At 42.9% G+C, this 24,806-nt stretch overlaps 2 protein-coding genes across 4 annotated transcripts; one reads left to right on the top strand and one right to left on the bottom strand.

Moving 5' to 3' along the window:
• The first annotated feature begins 577 nt into the window (after positions 1 to 577).
• Positions 578 to 7,455, top strand: notum1b (notum, palmitoleoyl-protein carboxylesterase b). The gene is made up of 11 exons (XM_056409451.1): positions 578 to 1,286; positions 2,512 to 2,564; positions 2,681 to 2,776; positions 3,444 to 3,504; positions 4,087 to 4,145; positions 5,060 to 5,162; positions 5,279 to 5,470; positions 5,563 to 5,660; positions 5,741 to 5,888; positions 5,974 to 6,021; positions 6,660 to 7,455. The coding sequence occupies exons 1-11, from the start codon at positions 928 to 930 to the stop codon at positions 7,009 to 7,011; spliced, it is 1,569 nt and encodes a 522-aa protein (XP_056265426.1). The 5' UTR covers positions 578 to 927; the 3' UTR covers positions 7,012 to 7,455.
• A 259-nt stretch (positions 7,456 to 7,714) lies between these two features.
• On the bottom strand, positions 7,715 to 23,454 carry tmc6b (transmembrane channel-like 6b). 3 transcript variants are annotated; one of them, XM_056409449.1, is made up of 21 exons: positions 23,424 to 23,454; positions 19,740 to 19,947; positions 18,536 to 18,666; positions 17,246 to 17,413; positions 15,719 to 15,898; positions 15,500 to 15,608; positions 15,323 to 15,407; positions 14,012 to 14,269; positions 13,001 to 13,215; positions 12,010 to 12,154; positions 11,738 to 11,893; positions 10,754 to 10,926; positions 10,570 to 10,660; positions 10,367 to 10,464; positions 10,189 to 10,284; positions 10,018 to 10,093; positions 9,657 to 9,790; positions 8,889 to 9,065; positions 8,670 to 8,748; positions 8,432 to 8,518; positions 7,715 to 8,323 (listed from the first exon to the last, which is right to left on the bottom strand). In XM_056409449.1, exons 2-21 carry the CDS (start codon positions 19,793 to 19,795, stop codon positions 8,309 to 8,311), a joined length of 2,529 nt encoding a protein of 842 aa, XP_056265424.1. In that variant the 5' UTR covers positions 19,796 to 19,947; positions 23,424 to 23,454; the 3' UTR covers positions 7,715 to 8,308. The 3 variants fall into 3 exon arrangements, with proteins under 3 accessions (XP_056265424.1, XP_056265423.1, XP_056265425.1); XM_056409448.1 differs by lacking the exon at positions 23,424 to 23,454 and adding an exon at positions 23,315 to 23,402; XM_056409450.1 differs by lacking the exons at positions 7,715 to 8,323; positions 8,432 to 8,518; positions 8,670 to 8,748; positions 23,424 to 23,454 and adding an exon at positions 23,315 to 23,402 and having other exon boundaries at positions 8,890 to 9,065; positions 9,657 to 9,785.
• Positions 23,455 to 24,806: the final 1,352 nt, after the last annotated feature.

Raw genomic sequence — 24,806 nt, 5'->3', positions numbered from 1 at the left:
GAAACCAGAAAAGCCTTTCTTGGCTTTAAAAATGAAGAAGTAGTGAATGGCAGTCTGAGGAAGGAGAGTACGAGGGCCAACCCTCAGGATTTAACTTTTAAGTGTAAAAGTTCACGAGCTGCTCTGAACCTTGATGCCTTCAAAACACAAGGGGAACACTTTTATTGAAAACTATAGTTTCTATAATCAATATCCGTGAAATGCATTTAAACAAACTCTTCTGTAAAAGTTAAACATGCATATCACTGGAAACTTGTTTGTGACCCTCTGCAGCCTGCCCAACTGCGATTCTCCCTCACACTTCATTTTAAAGCACAGACACTTCAAAGGCCGAGACCATCAAGTGAACCGACTGAGGGGGCGTGCCATGCACACACGCACACTCTTTGGTGAGAGACCGACGCCCAGCGAGGAGCGTCAGCCAACGATGAGAGCGGTTGGCCCGCGGGGAGTGAGAAGCACGGGGCAAGGAGCACGTGCGTGTGTGTGTGTGCGTGTGTTTGTGTGTGAGTGAGAAGGGGGGTGGGGGGTGGGGGGCTTCAAATAAAGTTCCACTTCGTCCGCAGCTCATGAGGACCTGGACCAGGAGTCAGGAGTGTCACCGGGCTGAACGACTGGCTTCAGGGAACTTCCACGACGCGCGCGTAAAGACGCACATAACGCGGGCTCATCCGGATTTGAGGATTACAAAATGATATGGACACATGCATCTGAGGTGAATTTTAAACCTGCTCTCCATATCTCAAGGCACCATGGAAAACCATAACCTGAGTTCTTTCTGCTCACTTTTCATGGGCGACAACTCCAAAAAGGTCTCCGTGCGTGCTCAAAGAACTGTTTACTCTTGTAACGCCTCTTAACATATTCCGTGTTTTATTGAAGTTCCTTACACACATTTGAGATCAGTTTTCCAGTATCAATAAAGACATGCAGAGCCGCGGTGTGCTGAGGAGCTGGGCCGGTCTGTCCGCGGTGCGCTCCTGCTTGCTGCTGCTCTTCATCCACACGAGCGCACCGGTGGAGCTGAGGAGCCTCCATGGCGGTCGGGCGCAAAGCCGGCGGCAGCAGCAGCAGCAGCATTTGGCGCACATGGAGCGGGTGGAAGGAGCAGAGAGCTTCCCGCTAGACTTTACAGCCGTGGAGGGCAACATGGACAACTTCATGGTACAAATAAAGAACTTGGCGCAGTCGCTGTACCCGTGCTCTGCGCAGAAGCTGGATCAAGACATGAAGTTGCACTTTTTGAAGAATTCAACTGTGACTTGCAATGACGGGTCGGCAGCAGGGTAAGCGAGCGAGATGAGCTGCATCTAGTCTCAGTAACTCAGAACATGGCACTTAAAGACCTGTCAAGCATGTGTTGTGAAGTTATGAAGACTATATGCTCCTCTTCATCAAACATCCACTTTGTTTTACTGTTAGTTTCCTTCCGTCCATTTGCACTCCGAATGTGACCAAACGGGATCAAAAGGACCAGATTAGAGTGAAGGTATGCGCGCCCCGGATAGAGAGGCACATGTCTCTGCAGAGATGATTTGATTTTAGTCGGAAGGATTAAAGTTGTTGAGTCTGACTCAATAAAACCAGACTGATGAATATCGATTATAACCAATGGAACAACAAAACATCATGGTTTTATATGAATCATAACAAACTTGCATATTAATCCATCACTTGGACCGTTTTGGTTCTGGACTAAAACACATCTCACATTCATCTCACTGTAAACCAATTAACTAACTCAAAAGTATAAGCATAAATTCAGAAGGACTCACAGAACTCGACACACAGAGCTCTGCATGTGTAAGATCTCACTTTTAGTCAAATTTGCACACACACAAACAAATGAGGGATGGATTCATGGCTCTCTAGCCCCACGTGTTCAATCAATTCAATATGCTGTAGAAAGTGGCAGAAATAATACATTTAATGTTATATAGACTAAATATATCATGTCTATTGGGCATGAATATACTTCATGACTCCTGTATCATTACCGGGGGAGGCAGTGCCTGCTAACAGCATTTTAAACCGTAAATATAAACTGTAACTATTCAATTCAATTCAGTATATTTTATACAGCCCAATATCACTAATTACGAATTTTCCTCAAAGGGCTTTACACTCATTTTAGAAAAGCAAAGCATTATGGGTATGCTTTAATTTGAGTAAACAGGATTTAATTATACATTAAGTGTTAAGTCACTAAATAAATGAAAGGCTGTGCTTGTGTGAATAAGAGGGAACTTTCCTTCTGCCACCCAGGCTGTCACAGCCTCTGGTTGTGTGGCTGCCAACAGCTCGATGAGTTTCCTCTACGCTGTGTTTCTGTTTTTTAAATAGTCAATTTGAGCTGTTAAAGCCACGAGGCAGCGGACTCCTGCCGGGATGTATTTTAGCGGAGCGATCAGAGCCACATCTTTCATGTGAGGAGGATCAAAGGAAGCATTCCTACTGTGCAGCTTGAGCTGAGCGTGCATGTGTGTGTGTGTGTGTGTGTGTGTGTCACAGGTACTACATCAAGGAGTCTAAAGGCAGCAAGAGGTGGCTGCTGTTCTTAGAAGGTGAGGATGAACGCAGATGTCGAGCTTAAAACAGTAAAAGTCAACTCTAATGTAACCTGTTAACAACTGTGTGTGCAATGTGTGTGTGTGTGTGTGTATTTGTGTGTGTTGTTCAGGTGGATGGTACTGTTTCAACAAGCAGACCTGCGACAGCAGGTATGAGATGATGAGGAGACTGATGAGCTCCACCAAGTGGCCGCAAACCAGAACCGGTAACCAGACACAGACACACACACACATCCTGCATTGTGTGCAGCACAATCAAAGCAGATATCTATACGCACATCCATGTCCACGCATAGCAGTTGTTGGTTCCTGCAGCTTTAAACTCTCTAGTGAGGATCCCCACCCCCCATTTAAAAAAAATGAAAACCCTCCTGAATGAAGGAGATTCATAGACATGTTTATGTTTCCTCTTTAGCTGAGTTTGCATTAATCTTTAAAACTCAAACTCTCTGAGGTTTTTTTCTACCCCCCTCCGGCCATCAGGAGACTACTTGTTTGTTTACCTCTCTCTCTCTCTCTACCACCCTCTCTGTGCACAGTGCACACTGGTGGCCAGAGCAGCCGCCACAGAGCTCTTCAATGCCTGCATGTAACTGCTGACCAAAGCAGGAAAAGTTAATGACTTCTTGACCACGGGGAAACCTCACACACACACACACACACACACACACACACACACACACACACACACACACACACACACACACACACACACACACACACACACACACACACACACACACACACACACACACACACACACACTTCATCATCAAAACACACCACTATACAATGGGGATTTTAATTAGAACAAGTAGCCTCTCGACATTTGTCCAGAAGTAAATGTTGGATCTCACCTTCTTTATCTCACAGGAACCGGAATCCTGTCTCCTCAGCCAGAGGAGAACCCTCACTGGTGGAACGCCAACATTGTGTAAGAACGCGTGTCTCTCCTCTAGTTTGTGTCCAAATGTGATTTTATTGATCAGAATCAGCTTTATTGGCTGTGTATGTGAGCACATACATGTCATGTGACTCTGGTTACACGTACGCTCTCGTCTTACATCATGTCATTTACTAATTGCAGGTTAAATATATAAAAGACATTGAAGACAACAGAATAGCAACATGTATAAAAATAACAACAACAGTGACAATGAATTGGGGATGTTAGTGCATTAAAAAAAATGGTGAGAGTGCAAGTCGTTCGGAGGAATGTTTATGATTATGACAAATGTTTTGAAAATGATGATTTAAAGGATTAGTTCCACCGTGTGAAGATATTTGACCGTTCATGTTTTGTTTTGGGCATTTATCCTCCTTTCATACATAAAAGATAATCGAGCCCCTCGTGCCTGACAACAGTCAGTCTGACCCGGTTCTGTTCCTGCAGCTCGTGGTTACACAATGAAAGATACACACTCATCACATCCTACAACCGCTCTCTGTTTTTGAACACACACTTTTGTTTCTTTCTCTCTCTCTCTCTCTCTCTCTCTCTCTCTCTCTCTCGTAGCTTCATCCCGTACTGCTCCAGCGATGTGTGGAGCGGCGCCACACCAAAGACAGATCACAGTAAGACGATAACTCATCCGTGAGCTCGTGGATCTGCTTTATACTATTTAAAGGCAGAGAGAAGGAGAGAGGAGAGAAGGAGAGAGGAGAGAAAGAGAGAAGGAGCGAGTGAGCAACCAGATGAGGATTCAGTGTTCCGTGCCTTTGTTATGTGGCAGCTTTTATCTCCCGCCTCTTATATCAACTTTATAGTTCTAACATCCATAACTTTTAACCGCGTCTGACTCGTCTCGTGTTCCTGCTCTAAACTCGGCAGGTTTATGAATAACACACGCTGTGAGAGGTCCAGCTTTCTGTTATACTGTGTATAGCATCAGATTTAGCAATTACATTCCTTGAATTTTCCTGGAACGATAAATTATTTCTTTCAAAATGCATAAAGCTTAAAACAAAAACAAAAAAGTCTTTGTCAAATTGAGTGTACGCCCAATGTTATCCATCAGCATAGATGAATAAGCCTTTTGCATCAAATGCACATAATAAACATTATTATCTTAAACATTATTGTTTTTCTATATTATTATTATAATCTATCTATAATATATTATTATTTTTCTATATTATTTGGGTTTTTTTACAATTTATTGTAATATTTTTTTTAATTAATATTTTTCCCCATTGTGGGACTAATAAAGAAATATATAATCTAATCTAATCTAATCATTATCAGAACAATTAGAAAACATTCAGGCATTTTCATGTGGCTAAAAGGTTTACTGCAGATATAAATATTAAATGAAATGTAAGAAATTCAGAAATTCTGCTCTACTTTATATCTGTTTTAATCTTTAAAACTAAATGTGTAAACTATCTTTCTCTTGCCTGGTTCAGGAGTCATATAATACAAATACAGTTCATACTTGTGCGTCCTGCGGCTCTGTGTCAATAATTAACAAAGACATATCTGTTCTCAGGTGATTATGCGTTCATGGGCTCTCTGATCATCAGGGAGGTCGTGAACGAGCTGCTGACAAAAGGTCTGGACAGCGCTAAGGTTCTGCTTCTGGCAGGTAGCAGGTCAGTCCAGCACACAGTGTGTGTGTGTGTGTGTGTGTTATGCCCACTGTATATGTGCGTTTCACCAAGAGATAGCCGCTCCCTTGCCCCCTCTGATCTGACTTCCTGTCACCCAGTGCGGGCGGTACGGGTGTCCTGGTGAACGTGGACCACGTCGCAGAGCAGCTGGACTCGCAGGGCCACCGGGGGGTGCAGGTCCGGGGCCTGGCCGACTCCGGCTGGTTCCTGGACAACAAACAGTACAAGTTCACAGACTGCCTGGACACCATCAGCTGTGCCCCCACCGAGGCCATAAAGAGAGGCATCAGGTAGGACCGATGGAGATGGTGATGGTGGTGGTGGTGGGTATGTACAGGTGGATAGATTGATGCAGGTGGTATAAAGCGGTGCTACTTTGCAGGTTCTGGGGCGGTTTGGTGCCAGAGAGCTGCAGACGGGCCCATCTGGGAGAGGAGTGGAGGTGTTTCTTTGGATATAACGTCTTCCCCACCTTAAAAAGTGAGTGCTCCTCCACCCGGCTGACGTAGAGGCAAAAACGACAGAGGTGTGACCTGCGGCGCGTCCTGTCTCCCGTCCAGGCCCGGTGTTCGTGGTGCAGTGGCTGTTCGACGAGGCCCAGCTCACGCTCGACAACATCCACCTGACGGGGCGGCCCGTCAACGAGGGCCAGTGGAGATACATACAGGAGCTGGGACAGGAGCTGAGGAGCACGCTGCGCGACGTCCCGTAAGACACACACACACACACACACACACGAGCACACACACACACACGTTTTGTTCACTGTGTATTTCTGTGTTTTGAATGGCAGGGCGATGTTTTCTCCGGCCTGTCTGGCACATGAACTCATTACTAGAACGTAAGTAAATACAACTTTAATACATTTTCATGGTTCTCTCCATTAATATAATTGATTCAAATACTCTGCTGATAATTCAATGTTTAGAAAATTAAGCAGTGTCGTTCAATATTATTATTTTTTTTAAAATGTTTTATTTTATATTTGTATCTTACCATTCTATTTGTTTTGCCTTGATTCTCTGTAAAGCACTTTGTAAACTTTGTTTTTAAAGGTGCTATATAAATAAAGTTATTATCATTATTATTATTTGCAACATAGCATTGGTTTTGACATAAATAACTCGACATTGTTAAATAAAATGCTTTGAAACCTTTGAAGTGTCGCAGTTGCATAGTGTGTCCACCAGAGGGCGCTGGCAAGATTATTTGTCAACTGTAAAATGTCCCAGTGAAAACTAACATTGGTCAAAGTGAATTTATGGGATCCATATCAAACTTGTTAATGTATATTATTATGATGTTAACAAAGTCAGTCTCTTACATCCTCATATTGCACAATTCTATCATTGTGTGACATTGTATTTGCTTTAATTCACTTAAAAGGCCCATAATCATATAAAACAGAGCGTGCATGCACATTTCACGTTGTAATAACGTATATATGACTCTCCGCACTCTGACTTCCTGTCCCTGCAGCGACTGGATGGACATTCAGGTGAAGGGCACCTCTCTGCCCAGAGCCCTCCACTGCTGGGACCGCAGCCTCCAAGACCAGATCCACACCAACGGCAGCAACCGCCACCGCCACCGCCACCACCACCACCAGCACAGGACGCCACCCGCCAGGGGTTGCCCGTTACATTTGATTGACAGCTGTCCGTGGCCTCACTGCAATCCCTCCTGCCCGACTATTCGAGACCAGCTGACGGGACAGGAGATGAGCGTCATCCAGTTCCTGAAGCACATGGGCTTCGACGTGCAGAAGATGGCCCAGCAGCAGGGGATGGACCCCAATGAGCTCCTGGGCATGCTCAACAACGGGAGCTGAGTTGCTTTGTTTTTTGAAAACTAAACTCTGTGGAGAAAACTGTCAATACTGCCAAACATCGTGTTCCATCAACGACAAATAAGACTCAACTTGTGAAAAACATTGTTGCCGTTGAGCTGTTTGAACATCACCTGTTTGACCACTTAGAGATGAATATGTTCTGTAGACGCTATTGCAAGGTGTACACAAATACAATGAGGGGGGGAGGGGGGGGTACAATGTGTGTGTATTCAGTAAATATCTGCCGTACTAGATGCATGTGCAGGTGAAACTGTCATGATGATAGTCTAAAATAGTTTTGATAAGCATAACCCATCACTGTCAGAGATCCATCTGTGGTGCTGCTGTTTTACACCCTCATCCAGATATGCTGCTTTTTCTAATTTTGGAGAAAAAAAACAATGTAATGGGTAATATTTACTAATAAAAAGGTATAAATATTAAGATTATTACTTTGTTCTTCAGGGTACTTAGGTGAGTTTTAGTATATATAGTATATTGTATCTTATAGTTCGCTACTGTAACAGTGTCTCCATACCTTTTAATGTTGTATTTGCATGTTTACATGATATATTATAACTATATAAGTACTATTAATGCCGATAGTACAAATTATATTCATACTTTTTTCAGACTGTTGAGTTTCTCACATTTTGTGTACTTGTGCTGTAGCAGTGCCCACACTTTATACAAGTAATACGAGTTTGTGCTGATATGATAAAACATAATTTAATTACTGCAGTATGACAATACAGTGGCAGTCGTCTCCCCAAAAGGAGCAGGACAAAAATGAAGGAACAATAATTCATTTTCCGTATGATCATACTCACATCCACAACATCCAAACCTTTCCTAACGTACACCATACATACTAATAACATTATTTAAAAAAAAATGTAAAGCATTAAAAGTTGTAGAAAACACAGTTTTTTGCACAAGAAATAATAATAAAAAGTATTTGTTCACAGTTGATATGAAAGTGCTTTTACGAGAGATGACTGAAGTCCATGTGAACTTATGATTGTAGTTATACCGTCTGAAACGTTTAACTTCCTACAGTTTGAGTTTCATCAGCTTTGTTTCACCGGATGTTTCCATTTGGTTTGTTTTGCCTCACTTACAAACACTCGGGCCAGTTAAATCCTAGCCACATTTTAAAAAATTTAAATAATGTGGACTCGGTCGTATACAGTTGTCCGTTCCATTGATATATATATATATCCATGATGGTTTAAAAATGTCTCCAGATCTCAGTGCTCATAGAATTGAGCAGGTTTGTCTCCTGGAGGTCGGGATCTCAACAGCCGGAGTCCTGAAACACACACACACACACACACACACACGCACGCACGAGGAGGCCAGGGTATGAATATTGGGTGTACATAATGTTTTAGTAAAGCGGCGAGCAGCAAACACCGACCTGACTGGCGAGTCTTCGAGCAGGCGTTCGTTTCTGCTCGTGGATGGACTGGAGACGAGTGATCAGAAACTTCTTGTCCTCTCCCTCCTGAGCAGAGAAGAGACAAAGCAGAACCAGATCGATCAAAGAGCAACAAAAAATACCAGGAAAAACATTCTTTTCACACAATAATATTGTTGTATTAATCTGTGTATTGACATATAGAGAAACAGCTGTTTATATGCATGAGACGTCTGACGTTTTCTATCTGCTCCTGAAGTAATCCGATGATCTTCCTTTGACCGTCCACCACCTGACTGTGGAAGTAGATGACGATCCTGATGGGAGGAAACGACATCGTGCATCAGATCGACCTGCGCCGACTGGACAACACTCATAACACAAATAACAACAGTGTGACGCTGTCCTGCTGTTTGCTGCAGGGCGGATACAGCCGGATGGTCCCGTGTACACTCACAGGAAGATGGCTGCTCCCACAAACAGGAAGAAGGGGTTTTCCACCAGGTAGGAGTGAGCCCGGGCCAACACCGACAGGTTGGGATTATCTTTCTCCAGAGCTTCCACCCATCGCTTCCCCGCCTGGAACATTGTTTTGAGGTCGCGGAACGGACCGCACGACGAGGAGGGCTTGAGGCTGAGGACAGACGTGAGGACTCGTCACACAGGACTTTTCATTTATTTGATACTTTCTCTCAGGATAATCTTTCACTCATGATTGGAAAGCATCCAATAAAATCCAATATCAAGACAGAACTCCCATAAACAGTTTAGATTAGATTAGATGAGATATATTCCTTTATTAGTCCCACAGTGGGGACATTTCAGGATCACATTAGAGCATTAATAGAAAATAAAACATAATAACATTACTAAATACTAAATATACAGAGGAAACTAAATAAATATACAAGGCAGTGACCAAAGTGAATTTCCAGCAGGTTAAAGTGACCAGGAAAATAAAGTTTAACCCCTGATATGTCAATAATCAGTGTGCAAAGACTATTAGACTACAGGTATCCATAGCAACAGTACCTCTTCTTCACTATGTTACCAGTTAATCTTCACTTTGTCAGACAGATGTGACCACGGGTTAAAATGAGTTGCTTTTACCAGAGAAGCTCATTGACTGCAGTTCACTTCATGTCAGGTGACTTTAATATTATTTTTGTTTCGGTTGGGTTAACAGCACAGACATGTGTGTGTGTGTGTGTGTGTGTGTGTGTACCTCCACATGGTGTATGTGACACACACAGAGGCGCCGAGGAAGGAGGGGAAGCAGAGGAGAGTGATGAAGACGGTGGTCATCTGGCTCACTCTGTACGGCTTCCTGGGGGACTGACAGTTCATCATCACGCTGCTCTGTGGGGGGGGGGGGGGGGGGAGACCAGACACCGCAGACCGGGTGTCACAGACGTCACATCAGAGCTTCAACAACCGTAAAAAGAAACTTCCCTCCTCCTCGACGAGGGTGCACACAGTTATGATGCAGACGCCAGACACCCAGAGTTAATAGGAGACACACATCTGAAGCGGTCTGATAGGCAGGGATCCTGTAAAGTTACATTTAAATGTTTCCATTTATGCACCATTTTAATGTAGAACAGCAGCAGGAGTTTGAACATCTGCACCGCGGGGAGGAGAGGAGTGAAGAGAACACCCAACCTGAGAAACACAACGTGGATTATCACGACACAAGAACTGTTTGACTTTACTGAACAAGAGTGTGTGTGTGTGTGTTTTCATAGTGAGTTTGTTACCAGGCCAACGTCTGTCCATAGATGAGCTCCAGGACGTTCTTGGCGATATCAAACACTGGCTTCCTCCTCCTCTTCAGCACCTTCTCAGAAAACAACCTGCAGACGAACAGGAGGAAGTGAGTTCGTCGGCTCTCGTGTTTGAAGAGAGAAATAGTTTTTAAAAAAAGGCAAATGTAACCTCCAAAGAAACTCTCCAAACAAGGTGTCCAGTAGAGTGAAGATGAACTCCATCAGGAGGAAGCGATAAAGCTCCTGGCCGACGAAACTTTCCCAACACTGAGGACGATATCGTCAAAACAGAGAAATACCACCTGAGCAACTCAAATCATCACGATCATCAATATTGAAGATATGAAAATGATGTTCCATCTTTTTTTTTACCTTCAGTCCAATCATTTCGGGGTCGCCAGCCACCCGACCGAGCCAGTGGTAGCACAGGACTCCGAGCACGCTGACTTTCAACATCAAGTTTCTAGAAGCGCAGACGTGTCGGCATCAGTGCTGCACTTTGTTAAACTCTCGACGTCTGAGAGCTCCCAGAATGCAGTTCCTCTGCTCTTCTTACCTGCCGATGGAGACGTATGTGCGTACGGTCGGCGAGTCGTAGTCCTCCATCCAGGCTGCGAGGTTGAAGAGGCCGGGCAGCAGCAGGTTGATGAGGGAGACCACCACGGGGAGAGCCAGCAGGCCGGCCTCTCTCACCAGGGGGTGCTCGGCGGCACTACGGGAGCTTTGCGTCTGTTGGGGGGAGAGAGAGAACGACCACGAGCTCTCTGATATTACTGCTGCTCGTTATATCATCTTAAAGGGCATATCATATCATATCTTCCAGCTCTTAGCGATTACTTCTTGAAGACCGCCTATTTTTTGCAGATTTCTGCATATTCAGGAGTCACCAGCAACTTTCTAAGATATTTGTTTTTAGTAAAGCGACCCTGGGTCAGCAATGTTGGTCATTACAGCTGACAAAGGCATAACACAAATTTACAGATTTTTCTCCTATTATATGGGTGATTTTAGGCCTTCGCTGTGCATACTTCCAAGAGATATTCATCCTGAAAGTGCTTCTTCTTTTTTTAGGCGAGCCTGAAACTTTTATTTTTGCTTTGTTTCCTCTTTATTTACTCTTAACCAGTAACATATATACTAATATTTACACATCTGAACAAAAGCTTCAATGTGTTGCCTTTATTATAACACCAAAAGTATTCAAATAGCCTTTGTGGTTGAGGAGCTACACCCTTTTTAGTTTGGGTTTGTTATTTCGAGCAAAAACCTCAAAAATCGGGTGGTTTGCAAAAGGTTACAGAGTTTTTAAATATTAATTAAATATCAAAAGTGGGGCTTAAGTTACATAAGGGTGAGGAGCTCTGGTATAAAGAAGCTCTATAGATTTGATTGGATGAAATTGAGTACGTTGGCCAGCGAGGGCGTACTGTATAACGGCTGCTTTTAAGAAACATAAAGACGAAAGAGTGCATAATAAAGGAAAAAGAATATTCACCAATAAAACTGTGACTTTGGACCCTGACCCCTGACCCCGCCTCACCTGATGCATGTGACCAGAGAAGTAGTAAATGGCGAGCACACAGGCGGTGGTGCTCGCTATGCAGATCGCCCACGCCAGGCCGTGAACCATCAGCCTCCACAGTTTCTGGCACCGAGTGTTCTTGACATGCTTGTGATTGACCTCCGCCAGCAGCTCCTGAGGGAGAGGGCGGGAAGAAAGGACGCAGGGGAGGGACATGGGAGTTATGTGAGGAAGAGGAGAAGTCACATTCCTATCTGCCATAACGAGAGGGATGGTGTGCTTCCGTGTACCTTGAGCTGGGTGCAGATATTCTCAGACATGAGTTTGATGGACGATTTCTTTATGACCTTGAAGTCCCAGGAGCTCAGGACCTTCATGGCCAAAATACTGTGAGATTTGTCGATTCGGAAGCTCTTACCAAACGACTTTGACATGCTGTTGGGAAAAATTAGACATTGAATGAATGAGTTTATTTATTTCGATCAGCAAAGTATACAACCACCAGGAATTAAAAAAAAGAAGAAAGATACCTGTGGCTGACCGAAAGGATTAAGGCTGAATCTATCTAGCTTATAAGTGCCCTAACCTATAGTTGCTTGAAAACTTGTACCGAAGAGCCTTATAAATAAATGTTTAAAAAAAAAACAACAACTAGAAATTCAAGCATTTGTCCCCATAAACCGTTACTTCTTATGCTTTATAAATACCATCAAGTCTATACTTCTCCAGTTATGTTCCTAAACTTTATTTTTATTTTTTTATTGCACCAGATTTTTACTTTCTTTGATGTTGTCAGTTAAATTATTCCACTGCTTCACCCCACAGACAGATATGCACATGCTTTTCATAGTTGTATGAGCAATTGGTTGATTTAAATTCCATCTCTAAACATTTTTTATATATTGCCAGGAAGTAAATTATGTTTTGCTTTATACCGAATTTCTGCTGTTTTTTGCTCTATTTGTGCTCTACTAAATCCCTAAATTTCAGTGTACGTGATTTTAGGAACAGTGCATTGGTGTGCTCACGATATCCTACATTATTCACTATTCTTATTTCTTTTTTTTGCATGATGCATATCGACTGTAGAGTGATTTTATCGGTGTTTCCCCCACACTTCAGCACAATATGTCATATATGGTAGAATGAGAGTACAATATAGTGTCTGCAATACATTGGCATGCTTCGTGATATATTAAATAAATAAATAAATAAACATTTAATGTTAGGGCGGTTGGTATTAAGACGTGCATTTTTAAGCTTAAAGCAACAACACCGTACCTGTACACAAGAATGATACATGTGATGAAGAAAGACACTCCGATGGTGAAAAAGTATGCAAGCGGCATGCTGTAAGAGAGGTGGTCCGACACGCAGTCCGTCCTGGTTCCGTTGGACGAAGACGCGTTCTGCCCTCCATCGGCCTCCATGCAGCTCCAACCCAGTGTGTAGTTGCAGTAGTACCCATAATACATCACTGTGTCGGAGAAGTAGCCCTGAGACACAAGGAGAGAGCGAGACAGTAAATTAGATTAATCATAAACCCGGAGGGAGAATATGATTATTTACCTATTAGTATAGTGTCAGACTTAAAAGATATGTTTAAAGAGCTAAAACACTACTGCTATTCAAAACCCACACAAATTCATAGAAATACATCTTCTCCACCATCGTAAAAAAAAATCTATGAATAATCACAAACTTTTGGTTTAAAAAGCTCAACTGCTGCACATCATACACAATCCTCTCTGAAAAGCATATAAATGTAGTACATACAATACTACACTCAGGAGTGGCCAATTATTATTTTAATTAATTATTTTATTTTAAATGTATTATTTGTATTTCATTGTTTGTTATGCAATCTATTCATTATTATCCATATTTTCCCCCTTTCTTTTTTCTTCTTGGAGTGAGCACTATTTGATGTGTTTGTTGTTCTGTTTGTATTGTACACTGTACCTGAACATAATGTGTACAAATTGACAAAGAAAATGACTGTATGAAAATACATAATGTTAAGTTGTTGAAATTTTTTTTTTTTTAAAGTGAGTTACAAATAAATAAATGCTGAACTGTCTTCTACTTTTTCCACTCCCATCTTGTGTAAGTTGCATATTGCACCATAAATGTTTTTGGATGTTACTAAATTCCTTGTCTTATACTGAGATTTAAAGGGAGCTCTCAGCATCTGGACTCATCGCGGGTGTGGTCGGTGTTTTCTAGGCCCGAGGCCTCCTACGGACGTGTTTCAGGTATCGCAATAACACGTCGCAACGGCACGCGGCTCACCGCTCCGGTGAGGAGCTCCAGTCCGGAGAAGGAGCTTCTCTCCGCGGGCGGCACCGGAGGGTGCACTGCCTGAGGCAGCACCAAGAAGGCACCCGTCACCAGGAACAGGAAGAAGTTGAAGTAGAGCAGGGTCTTGAGGAACAGGAAGTACGAGAGGACGCCGGTGCCGAAGCGCCCGCTCACTCTCTTCAGCGGCAGCTGCCACAGCTGGAGGGAGTGCAGGAAGGACAGCCAGCTGTACCAACTCTGTCGGGCACCCTGGGAGGAGAAAGTGGGAGAGAAAATCACTCTAATCTCATTTATAATCTTATTTTCGAAAAAATAAATAGATACAGAAACTCCTGTTCTACAAAAAGTGACTCACAATACAGGAGTACGATCCGGGAAAAACGTACAGACATGTTTGTCTCTCAGAGTCTGAACTCTGTGACTCACGCCCTCAGAGCCATAAACACTTGGGCAACAGGGCGCTTGCACTGCGTTGATAACGTCACCTACACAAATACTGACGCCCGATGCAGCCAGAGAGAAAAATAAGATGTATTGTGTGGCCTTATGTCTGTGTGGGGTTTACCATTTGAGAGAATCTTTACACGTCTTTAAAGAACTCAAAGTACACTTTGTGTATACAATTAAATCCCCAATGTGCTGAAACGATTACGTTGTTGTGTCTAGACGGATGATGTGAGGATTACGTATAAAGACGTGGAACACAAACGATGTATCAATGGAGCACGACGACTCAGCTTAACCCTCCTGTTACCTTTATATTTACTGACATATTTTACCCTCGGGGTCAGAAAATTATTAGAATTAATATTGTTTCCCAAGTTTAAGTGTGAGGTACTTTATGTTTGTTTGTTGACTACCTAAATAGCCCTTTAAATATATATAAAAAGTTGATATTTCTTATATGTTTGACACAGTGAAAAACAGCCTGGGGTCAAATTGACCCGAAAGAACACCGACATTAAACATTGAATGGGGTAAAATTGACCCGAAAGGTAACAGGAGGGTTAAGGACCTTTGTTGTAAATTACACCAACTATACTATTTTTATGCTACAATAAAAAGTAAAAATCGGTTTCATCATTTGTTACTAAACTTTTACTCACCTTGAAAATTAGAAACATGAACATTTAAAAACGTAATCTGCTGATGAAGATCGTAGGATGCAATCAAATTAAGAAACTACAGATAAAGTTACTCAATGGACTTTAATCTACAAAGAGGGAAATATAAATATAAACTAGTACAGTACCGAGACACGCATAGGGAAAACAACACAAGTGAAAGATGTTTCTGACTTACGATGATGATGTAATATTTGAGTCGACTGCAACAGGGGATTTGACTGCCAGATATGGTGCTTTTCTCTTTTTGTAACGCTAACCTCCTGAAGACACACACACAGAGAGGCGGAGTCAGACCGAGGCGTAGAAAACACCGAGAGTCAACATGAACGATGAGAGCGAGGACCACTTCTACCTGAGTTCACTCTTCTCGGCCACGTTGAGAGGCATCGCTCGCAGCATCCCGACTCGGTCGCTCACCGACAGGTTCTGCAGGTTGTTCACCAAACGTTCCCTCTTACTCACTACAACACACACACACACACACACACACACAGAGCAATGATTACACTATAAACGTATCAAACACGGATGAGTTGTGTTTTTAAGCGCGTCGTCGCATCGTTGTCCTCACCCTCGGCCCCCTCGGCGTCCGTGCTGTCCGCCTCCATGCAGTCCGCCTCCATGCCGTAGCCTCGGATGCTCGGTCTGGCCGAGCGAGAGAAGTCTCGGATGGCCGGTCGGCTCTGCCTGCGTCTCCGGAGCTGCATGGTCCTGTTGTAGTACTGAGAGATGATGGCGCCCCTGCTGCGACCTGGAGGAAGAGGATCGGACCGTTCAGAGATGGGATCAACAGCATTTTAGTGCTTCTGAGGCGCTCCACCAGCACTGAATTCTGTTCTACAACTTCTTGATGATCCAAAGACAACGGCCTCAGGGTGTGTCAGCTGTATCTGGAGTCTTCCCATAATTTGAAATTAAATAACAACTCGTGACAAAAAGAAAATCAACAAAGGTTGAACTCAACCAGTGTCTAAATCCCTGAGCAACAGAGGCGCCCCAGAGGGTCTAATGAGTTGTTCTGTGGTACTTGTCAGTCCAACTTTACGTTAACAAATGTCTGAAATACACATTCAAAACAAACAGTTCAATGTGAAAGAATCAATGGAACATGCACAACAATGGAAAGTTGTAACTTGAAACAGAAAAACATTTTTTAAAGTTTAAAGCTTAAAGTTATCTTTAATGTCAATTTTCCAATGTTCAACATACAGAAAAACGAAAATACGTTGGTCTTTTTTCTCCGACATTAAGTGAAATAATCGTAATAAAGTAATAAATACATTTCAAACAGTCAACAGTTAACAACAACAACATTTAGACAACATACATTTGGCAAATTAAGAACTACAAAAAAAGTCTGTACAGTAGCAGCAGGACAGAGACAAAGGAGTGGGGAGTGGGATATTTAGCCACGGCTGGTCTATAGGGGGAACCATAAAGTTTTATCATACAGGGTTTCCTTTGAGGTGAAACTTTATGACCCCCAAAGGAACTATGTTAACCCTTGTGTTGCCTTCGGGTCAATTTGACCCGATTCAATGTTTCACCCTCCTGTCACCTTCGGGTCAATATGACCCGATTCAATGTTTAACCCTCCAGTTACCTTTATATTTACAAACATATTTTACCCTTGAGGTCAATATGACCCCAGCTATTAAAATCTCCAGAAAATTATTAGAATTAATATTGTTTTCCAAGTTTAAGTGTGAGGTACTTTATGTTTGTTTGTTGACTCCTGAAAGAACACCGACATTAAACATTGAATCGGGTCAAAATGACCCGAAGGCGACAGGAGGGTTAAACAGCATTGTTCTCAGCAACGACACATTCTCCACTGGGCTTTGAATGGTTTTTAACACATCACGGGTGGGAGAAGGTGCCTCCACCTCCAGAGGAGCCTGATGTATTGAAGTGGTATTAAAATATTACAATAACAAACTGCTCAGTCCTACAGCAGTGGGCTGTGTCACTGCTGCAGAGTTGAGCATTGAGCTGAATCAATATTTTATGATGTTTTTGTCGTGCAGCGTTCACACTTCGCTGAGTAACAGTTTTCAATTGTTTCTCACTATTTTAACCGGCCTTCTCCAGGACTCACCGATTGTGCGACTGGGCATGGAGGACAGGACCCTCATGGTTGCCGAGGACCAACGTTCCCCGATGAGGGGTTCTCCCTGTCTTTCATCATCCTCCCATTCCACGTCCCTTCGTCTGTGCCTCCATTCCCCTAACTTATGGTCAGGGCTGGACAGGTGGGCGACGTTGTCTGTGGAATTAGAAAAAGAAGAAGAAAAAACACACTCGGAAACATTGCTACTGCTGGAAAAGTTAAAGTAAAAGAGATAAAAATGAAATATGTCGTTTTTAACCGCAATACCTATCATGCGAGTACGTGGCGGATAAAGGATGTTTTTGATCAGTGGTGTTAGTAATATGGACATGATGACCAACAAGATACAGAGACACAGGAGAGTGAAATTAATGTTTTTTATATTTTTGTGGCATTTAAGAACAGATATTTATATTCAAGCCCCAAAAAATTTATATATATATTTTTTTAATTCCTGTGATTTTATTTTGAAGGGTATTTTTATTTTTTTATTTTTCATACTTTTTTTCAAGGCGGCTGTGATTGACAGGTGATGAGGTGGCGTGTGTCAGGTTGGGTCAAACCATCCTGATATGGGGGAGACTTTTAGGAGAGGTTTTTAGGATTAAATGGCCTTTAGGATTAAATGGCCGAGTGAATAAAGAATTCAACTTATGATCTTACAATTATATTTGGTTGAAAATTTATAAAATACATGTTTTTAAAAGATTTTTTAATCAATGCTAATTTAATATATATATATATATATTTATTTTTATTAATCGTCACCTATCCCTGCCATTTTAAAGCATAGAAAAACACTGTGACCTGCGAAATTAGTTTTCTAATCAAACATGGGGAAACGTAAGTACGACACCGACTGCATCAGATGTGGATTTTCTTATATTGAGGACAAAACCTGAGTGTGTTTTATGCAGCGAGGTTCTGGCACAGGAAAGAAGACGTCCAAACTGAAGCGTCATTTGGAAACAAAGCTCTCTTCTCTCAAAGTTAGACCCGTGGAGTTCTTTCAAAGAAGACTTCAAGACCTGAGGACGTCACAAACATAAAAAGCGACGCACCGGTCCGAGGAGGTTCGGACAGGAATCCTAACTTCAATGGTAAAGCATCAAGTTTGTCACTTTCTCAAAGCGTTAAAAAAAGTGACATAAATACAAAAGCATCCGTCATTGGTGGGTGTAAGTGCAGTCTGATTCTCTGAGCACTTAAAACGTGTGAATTGTCCTTCATTTCTTGACCTCTCCCATTGAGGTCAAGTGGTTGAGACGGCAGACGTACCTCGATCCTCCTCGTCCAGCCGTCTCTGCAGCTGCCGCAGCTCGAAGGCGTCGGACGGTCCTCCGCTCTGACTCTGCTCTGCGATCAGCTGGCTGAACGAGTCGTGGACGACGTCCTCGTCTACTGGACTCCTGCCACGTGCACAGAGGTACAGATGTGAAGACAGACAAAAACGGACGTTACAGGATCAGAGATACAGGGTATAGGTTCAAAGAGCTCGCGCTTTGAGAACCGTCGGTCACTTGGAACACCGTAGATAAAAGACCATGACCTTGTGACTCGGGGGGGGGGGGGGTCATGTTCATTCATCTGTGGGCAGCACAGCCCAGATCGCCCACTGTGTGACCCTCTTCCTGCGCTATCTAGATGTACCGTCAAAAGCAGACTGATTGTTTTTGTCCTCAAGCAAGAGGGGGGGAAAAACTCAATAAAATACAGCGAGCCCAGTTATCGTTGACTCAGTACTTTTACACAGATGGCTCCAGAAGAGTGCCACCCAGAAGTCAATACGGGCAGCTCGGTGGCTCAGTGGTTAGCACTGTCGCCTCACAGCAAGAAGGCCCTGGGTTCGAATCCCGGTCCTCCCGGTCGTTCCAGGTCCTTTCTGTGTGGAGTTTGCATGTTCTCCTCGTGCCTGCGTGGGTTTACTCCGGGTACTCCGGTTTCCCCCACCATCATAAAGACATGCACCGCATCGTGTGGATATGAATGTATGTTGGTGGTGGTCGGAGGGGCCGTAGGCGCTGATTGGCTGCCACGCTTCTGTCAGTCTGTCCCAGGGCAGCTGTGGCTGCTGATGTAGCTTACCACCACCGGGATGACTGTGTGTATGACTACTGGACTCTGGACTCTGTAAAGCGACTTTGGGTGTCTTGAGAAGCGCTATATAAAATAAATGATTATAATAAGGAAGCGTTCAACCAAACAAATATTCGTCTTTTTATGATGAAGTGGAAGTTTGTAGTTGGTCACAAGGTGTTGAAACTTAGATGAAAGCCCCGGGACATCAGCCTTCCCGTTTAGTGTCGACCAAAACATCGAAGAGCTAATCTGGTCATCTTGAGAATGATTTCCCCCCCCCCCCCCCCACACCCTCACAGCCTTTAATTTAAAGAGCGCCAGATTGAAACGGCAAACCAACAGGTCAAAAAATGAGAACGAAAAACAGGAACGTGAAGAGATAGAGGACCGCGTGAACACTTACTCCAGTCCAGCTTCCATGAGAGAGTGGTTCAGGTCAAAGTTAACACTGCGAGCCATTCTTCTCCTCCTCCTCCTCCTCCTTCTTCTTCTCCTCCAAAAGTCTCGATGCGTCTGGCCGTCGGCCTCTTTGTCGACCGATCGCGGGAGGGATCACAGCCTCTCTTGTTCAGACCTGCGCTCCACTCCCACCATGGTGTTTACTCCTCCGCCTGAGAGAGGAGGGGCAAAGGGAAGAGGGGAGGCGGGGAGGCGGGGCCATGGGAAGTGAGCACAGGTAAGGGGAACATGCCAACAGACTTCATTGGAATTTGAATGCTCTGCTCATGTTACCGCTTGTCCTGCAGTTAGGAAATGAACTGCGAGTGAATACATGACACACGGACTTCACACCTATTTACACTTTGTGATCTGCATCTGGATAAATGGGGTTTCATGTACTACAATCAGCCAATGCCACGTGAAATAACGACTTCAGACGTTGCTCTGTTTAAATCGTATGCTTCCATTTCTGCAGGCTGTCAGTGTTAGGGGGCAATGACTCACGGAGTTGAGGGATTAGCTCATTTTGTCCCGACCCATGAGAGCTCCATTGTGGCGCTGCTTATGATGCGGACCGAGTTCAGAGTCAGAGAGCACGAGTGAAATTAACATTCATGGCTGAAGACAGGATGATGCATTGTGAGTGTGAAAGGTTTGGAGGAAGAGAGCTGGTTCCTCGCTCTTTGTGCCTCCACTTCAACCCTAAATCTGGTCTCAGTTCTCATAAACAGCCATCAAAGACCCAAAGAGGACATGCGTTGTTATAAAACATTACAGAAGTTTAATAATACATGAGATTAAAAGAAATTGGATTCAGATTTTCATTGGAGATGACTAAAACCGTTATACCGGATTAATTTTTCAAGCAAACAAAAGTGTGAATTCTGCATAGCGATGGCTTTTTGGGGAATTTCGTAACCATATATTTAGTTTATACTGTGGCGGTTCTGTCTTTGGATTTATACATTATTAATAATGCAAATCTATGAGCAGGACATTGTATGGAATTAATGGATTTTTTCATTAATATACCAACAGAAATATCTTTTTTCCAGGTATATAAGTCACAGCCAATAACCATTAATTATTGTATACATATTTAATTGATTTTATAGAAAATAAAACTAATTTTGTTTTATTTTTCAACATGATTTACTGGTGTTTCCTACATAGCTTGTATCAAATTCATTGGTTTGGAATTGATTTACTATCATTGATTTGGCGAGACAAGAAATTACAATATTGAACTATGACCGAGCGGCCCCGTTTGAAAGAATACTGGAAAATAAGCTTATTAGCCTTGTAGTATATCTCAGTTACTGGAAAGATGAATATCCAACTATAAATTTGGGCCAACTATAAATTTCAGTTCAAAGATCAGTGTAAAAAAATACAACGTCAGATCCACATCCTGTTTACATGCACCCACAGCAGAGGAAGACATTCATGGTGAGATGTGACACAATTGCACATTACCTATGCAGAGAGCCCACAGACATCCAGTAATTAGGATAAACTAGGCTGAGCTCGTCATTCAACAAACCTTCAAACTGCACACAGACGTAAGAAACATCCAAGCGTCTCATTCTGGGGGTTAAGTCAAAACAGCAAAATTCCCCTAAAACTGAACTATCGCTATCGTTCAGTCCCAGTAAAGCTGCTCCTACATCGATGTGCATACACTGTGCACTCATCGCAAAGACTTTAAAATGAGAATATCCACCACATCACCATAGTTGGTTGAGTGTGTTTATAGCGAGTGCCCTGTGTCATGTATAACAGCTGATAACAACATACCGTGTGTGAATATTCCCATCATTACACAAGTGTTTGAGTATGAGACGCAGACTTTATGCTCGGGGGTCTTTCTGGTTCTGGTTCCGAGTGAATATGATATGAGCTGCATGCATGAAGCAGGCGCAGCTCTGGATATCAGCCAGCAAGCCGACTACATGACCCAACGCCTGAAAAATGTCCCTCTACCACCGTTAATGTTAATCCTTCTTTTGTGTCCTTCTTGTCAGGCAATTTACTGCACACATTTGTTTTTTCCCCCCTTCTCTCTCTCTCACGCATACTTGTTTTATTACCAGATGTTTCCAGGCTCGTGTTACACTTTTCTGAATGGTCCATATCCTATTCCATGTATTTATCCTTTTATTGTGTGATTTAATTTCTGTCTCACTTCTGCAGAAACCAACACAACCAACGCCGTTACACATCAATGTGTTGCTGGGGTGTCATCCTCTCACATTGTGTATTAAGCCTTGTTGTGAATCTCTGTGCCTCATTATTATGTCTGCATATGTGACTATTGGTATCGAAGAAGTTCTCAGAGACTGTACACCCCGGGGAGGATATTACAGGAGGGTGGGACAAACACTCAACACACCCTAAAAAGAGGTCAACGCCGAGCTGCATTGCCAAATAAAAAAAGATGGTAAACAAAATAGGGGAATAACAGAACACAGATGCGTGATTCAATGTGAGTTTAAGTTGGGTTACATATAAATTAGAGAACATTGTTCCTTCAAAAAAGGAAATAAGTGGTCCGATCGCACAGAAGTACCCCAGAGAGTAGAATATTCTGGACACAAGGAAGGCATCTCTGTCCATGAAGGAACACTGCATGCATTAGTGAGACATTTTCCAGTGGAGAGTGCAGTTATAGCAGATATGCGGGTGAGGGAGGGGTGAGAAAGAATTTGTCCACTGACAGCTTTCAACAAGTGCATGGAAATCAGTTCCCAGAGTGCTGTGGGGGGGAAAAAAGAAAACAATAGAGGGAGCAGGGAAGCACAAAGCTACAGCAAACATTGCACCAGGTATACTTGCATTGCAACCCCTCATGTTATCTGTTATGCATCACAGTTTGCCTCAGGAAAGAGGAGTTACACCCAGAGTATGGATTCAATTAAATAAGCATAGTTGCAATTCTTTGTTTGAGTACAAATCAGAGAATAAATTAGACAATGCTTCAGGGTGAATGCATATTTATTAAAGGAAACGAAACCAGAGAAGCAAAAAAAAAGGGAGGTAGATAATACTAGGCTAGTAACAGTGGAGATGAGGAAGACAAAAGAAAAAATGTGCATGCAATTAAATCAACTTCGCTCGTCTCTAACGCAGTCCGGCGTGCACGTGCATACACAATTACACTGTTATTGCGCTCGGGAAGCACATAACACGTCATGTTCTCTGCCTTCGTTAAAAACAAGGACACACAATGATAGATTCAATGTTGGCTACTTGACAGAGACCGTAAACTCCACTGATGAAACACTGATGTGGCAAACAAATAGTTACCAATGTTCTCAAAGTTCACGACAACAAACCCCCCTGCTGTTGCGCAACAGACGAGCCACTCTGAAGCATGTGTAGTTACACCTCTGCAGGTCTCACTCCTCCGAGAAGCTCGTTGCTTTGAACAACTCTGGTAACTTTTAGCTGACATTTTAACTCGTTCGTGACGGCCAGGCAGGCGCTGCGAGCTCGTCAACACGTCAATGAGTTTCATTAGGTGGAGCGAAGATTTACCTTCGAGGCGACAACAACGGTGCGGCTCTATAAATCCAGAGGTAGCGAAGTAAAAGCGAGCACCGTGTCACAGACTTGGACCACCGCGGACCAGGTGTTGTTCACTCACCGGTTCAGGAACTTGACAAACCCGTTGAGCCGCGCTGCTCCACTCCGTCTGTCAAAATAGTCTCCACGCTCAACCCGACCGTGGTGGGAGAAACCATTTTCTCGGAGAGATTTCGGGTTTTTATTTTTATTTTTAAAAGCGAGAGTTCAACTTTCAGTCACATGTACGCGTTCAGAGTCTTCAAATACTCGTGCTCTTTAAAACATTGATGACCTGAACTTCCTCACAAGCTTCTGATAAAGAAGTGAGGTAAAGCTGACACCCCCACACACAGTTGACACTTGGTTCAGTCCTATTCAGGCTTGAAAAAAATCCTGCTTGAATTGTCCCGACCGGTGTTTGACTACTCTAACAAAACAAGAGTACACAAAGGCATTCTTATCATAACTTATCGAGACAGCCGGTGTGAAATACATTTGACATATGAGTAATTACATGACCTACAAATAGTGCATCTACGATGAAACGGAACTGGAGGTAAATAAGTCATTCCATACCACACCTGATGAAGATGGTGGACAAACAGCACTATTCACCTGATGAAGATGGTGGACAAACAGCACTATTAAAAAAAAGTTACAAAGTGACTCACCTGCCCAGACATATGACCACTCCTAGGCTAAATCTTTATTTAAAAAACACATTGAGAACCCTGTGTGAGGTTGTTTGCATCACCTGCCACATCTTACTAATTAGTTGTACTTTACTTTCAATAAAAGACTACAACTGAATGTGTGACTTAGAGCAACACTCTGGCATGTCAAAATAGAAAAAGCACTTTTGTTAATGATAAAATGAATGATCGCTGAATTCCATTTAGCTGCTTTCATTTCAGGATCCTGATAGTATGTCTGGTAACTCACTGTCTCACTGCTGTGGCTTCATGGGTCACTGGAATAGAGCCATCGTTCATGTAATTAGTAACAATAGTGTGAAAAAGGACTGTAATCCAATCCATAACTCATGTTTCTCCTAAGAAGGGACATTATGTTTGACATGTTAAGTCACATCTGATGTGTCTGTATGTTCTGGGTATAATGACAGTGTAAGAAGATCCAACCACAGAACGTTGAGATTAGAGTGGAAAGTATCAGCATAATTGAAACTATGCATGTCGAGCTCTTAAGAAATGAAGCCCTTGCTCATGTTTCTTTGTAAGTGGTTCTGATTGGAAACCTCAAATGTCTGTGTGGTGTGTGTGTGGGTGGAAAAAGCTTCTCCATCATCTCAGATAGTGAATCAAGTCGGTGGTTATAATGAAAAACTGTCCGGTGAGGCTCGTGTCAATTATTTACAAGCATATAAGAGAGATTCAGTGAAAAAGGCAGATGATTTCTTACCTTCTTAGACTTAGTTTACTTTACACACCTTAAAGCAACACTT

This window comes from Pseudoliparis swirei, chromosome 24 (assembly GCF_029220125.1).
Source record: "Pseudoliparis swirei isolate HS2019 ecotype Mariana Trench chromosome 24, NWPU_hadal_v1, whole genome shotgun sequence".
Taxonomy (NCBI): Eukaryota; Metazoa; Chordata; class Actinopteri; order Perciformes; family Liparidae; genus Pseudoliparis; species Pseudoliparis swirei.
Note: the sequence above shows the minus strand (reverse complement) of the source record. Positions and strands in the feature narration are given on the sequence as shown.

Excerpts from the sequence above, each read along its gene's own strand:
- notum1b (XM_056409451.1), top strand. The coding sequence starts at position 928 with ATGCAGAGCCGCGGTGTGCTGAGGAGCTGGGCCGGTCTGTCCGCGGTG. Across the intron at positions 2,777-3,443 it reads GTGGCCGCAAACCAGAACCG|GAACCGGAATCCTGTCTCCT; the intron begins GTAACCAGACAC and ends TTTATCTCACAG. Across the intron at positions 5,889-5,973 it reads AGCACGCTGCGCGACGTCCC|GGCGATGTTTTCTCCGGCCT; the intron begins GTAAGACACACA and ends TTTGAATGGCAG.
- tmc6b (XM_056409449.1), bottom strand. The coding sequence starts at position 19,795 with ATGGCTCGCAGTGTTAACTTTGACCTGAACCACTCTCTCATGGAAGCT. Across the intron at positions 17,414-18,535 it reads GCTGGACGAGGAGGATCGAG|ACAACGTCGCCCACCTGTCC; the intron begins GTACGTCTGCCG and ends CTAATTCCACAG. Across the intron at positions 8,749-8,888 it reads GTGGGAGCAGCCATCTTCCT|GATCGTCATCTACTTCCACA; the intron begins GTGAGTGTACAC and ends TCCTCCCATCAG.